This window comes from Mandrillus leucophaeus, unplaced genomic scaffold (genome assembly GCF_000951045.1).
Source record: "Mandrillus leucophaeus isolate KB7577 unplaced genomic scaffold, Mleu.le_1.0 Scaffold1, whole genome shotgun sequence".
In the NCBI taxonomy this organism is placed as follows: domain Eukaryota; kingdom Metazoa; phylum Chordata; class Mammalia; order Primates; family Cercopithecidae; genus Mandrillus; species Mandrillus leucophaeus.
The window spans coordinates 15,503,282-15,504,217 of NW_012098097.1; the positions used below are offsets into that span (position 1 = coordinate 15,503,282).

General features: G+C 64.3%; 1 protein-coding gene across 1 annotated transcript in view; it reads left to right on the forward strand.

Moving 5' to 3' along the window:
* FSCN2 (fascin actin-bundling protein 2, retinal) overlaps positions 1 to 936 on the forward strand; it is a 17,399-nt gene that overhangs the window by 10,001 nt on the left and 6,462 nt on the right. Inside the window, 3 exon segments of the mRNA XM_011968645.1 lie at positions 224 to 345; positions 648 to 664; positions 667 to 908. Of these exon segments, the coding sequence (XP_011824035.1) occupies positions 224 to 345; positions 648 to 664; positions 667 to 908 (381 nt within the window).

The following is a 936-nucleotide window of genomic DNA, read 5'->3' on the forward strand; positions in this document are numbered from 1 at the left end:
ATCCCCATCACCATTCCCACCACCTGCACCATCACTTCCGCCACCATCACTGCTTGGGCCGTGAGGACTGCCGTGGCAGCTCAGAGAGGAAAGCCCTCTGGGGCCAGGTAGCTCCTGATGGTGGCGGGTGTGTCAGTGGAAGGCAGAACCTGAGCATAGGGAAGAGCTACCCTGCACCCCCGTCTCCTGCTGTCCTGAGGAGACCTTTCGCTGCTCCCTCCAGTTCCGCCAACACCATGTTTGAGATGGAGTGGCGCGGCCGGCGGGTGGCACTCAAAGCTAGCAATGGGCGCTACGTGTGCATGAAGAAGAATGGGCAGTTGGCGGCCATCAGCGATTTTGTGGGTGAGCACTCTGCCTGCCAGGGACTGGGGCAGGGGCTGTCTCCACCCAGGGACAGCACCTGCCCAGACACCCCATCTCCACCGAGAGCTGGACCCTCCCTGGACCCTCCCTAGCCCGTGGAACGGCTGCTGTCACGGAGTCATACTTGCTAGTCAAGATAACCGTCTTGGCAAGGGAAACAGTTAGGCCCTTATGGGAGTGTCCTTTCCTCCGCTGCCGGGAACCTCCTAGACACCTTGCCAAGGCCGCACATGAGGCAATGGCAGGCCTGGGCCCCTAAGTCCAGGTGTGGCGCTTCCCAGGGGCCCCACCACCACCCCCGCGGCCTGGACAGGGAAGGTGGCGGGAGCGGCAGCGCAGCAGACGCTCTCCCTGCCAGGCAAAGACGAGGAGTTCACCCTCAAGCTCATCAACCGGCCCATCCTGGTGCTGCGCGGCCTGGACGGCTTCGTCTGCCAGCGCCGCGGCTCCAACCAGCTGGACACCAACCGCTCTGTCTACGACGTCTTCCACCTGAGCTTCAGCGACGGCGCCTACCAGATCCGAGGTGCGCGGCGGGCAGGGTGGGCACGCGGGAGCGGGTCGCAGCGG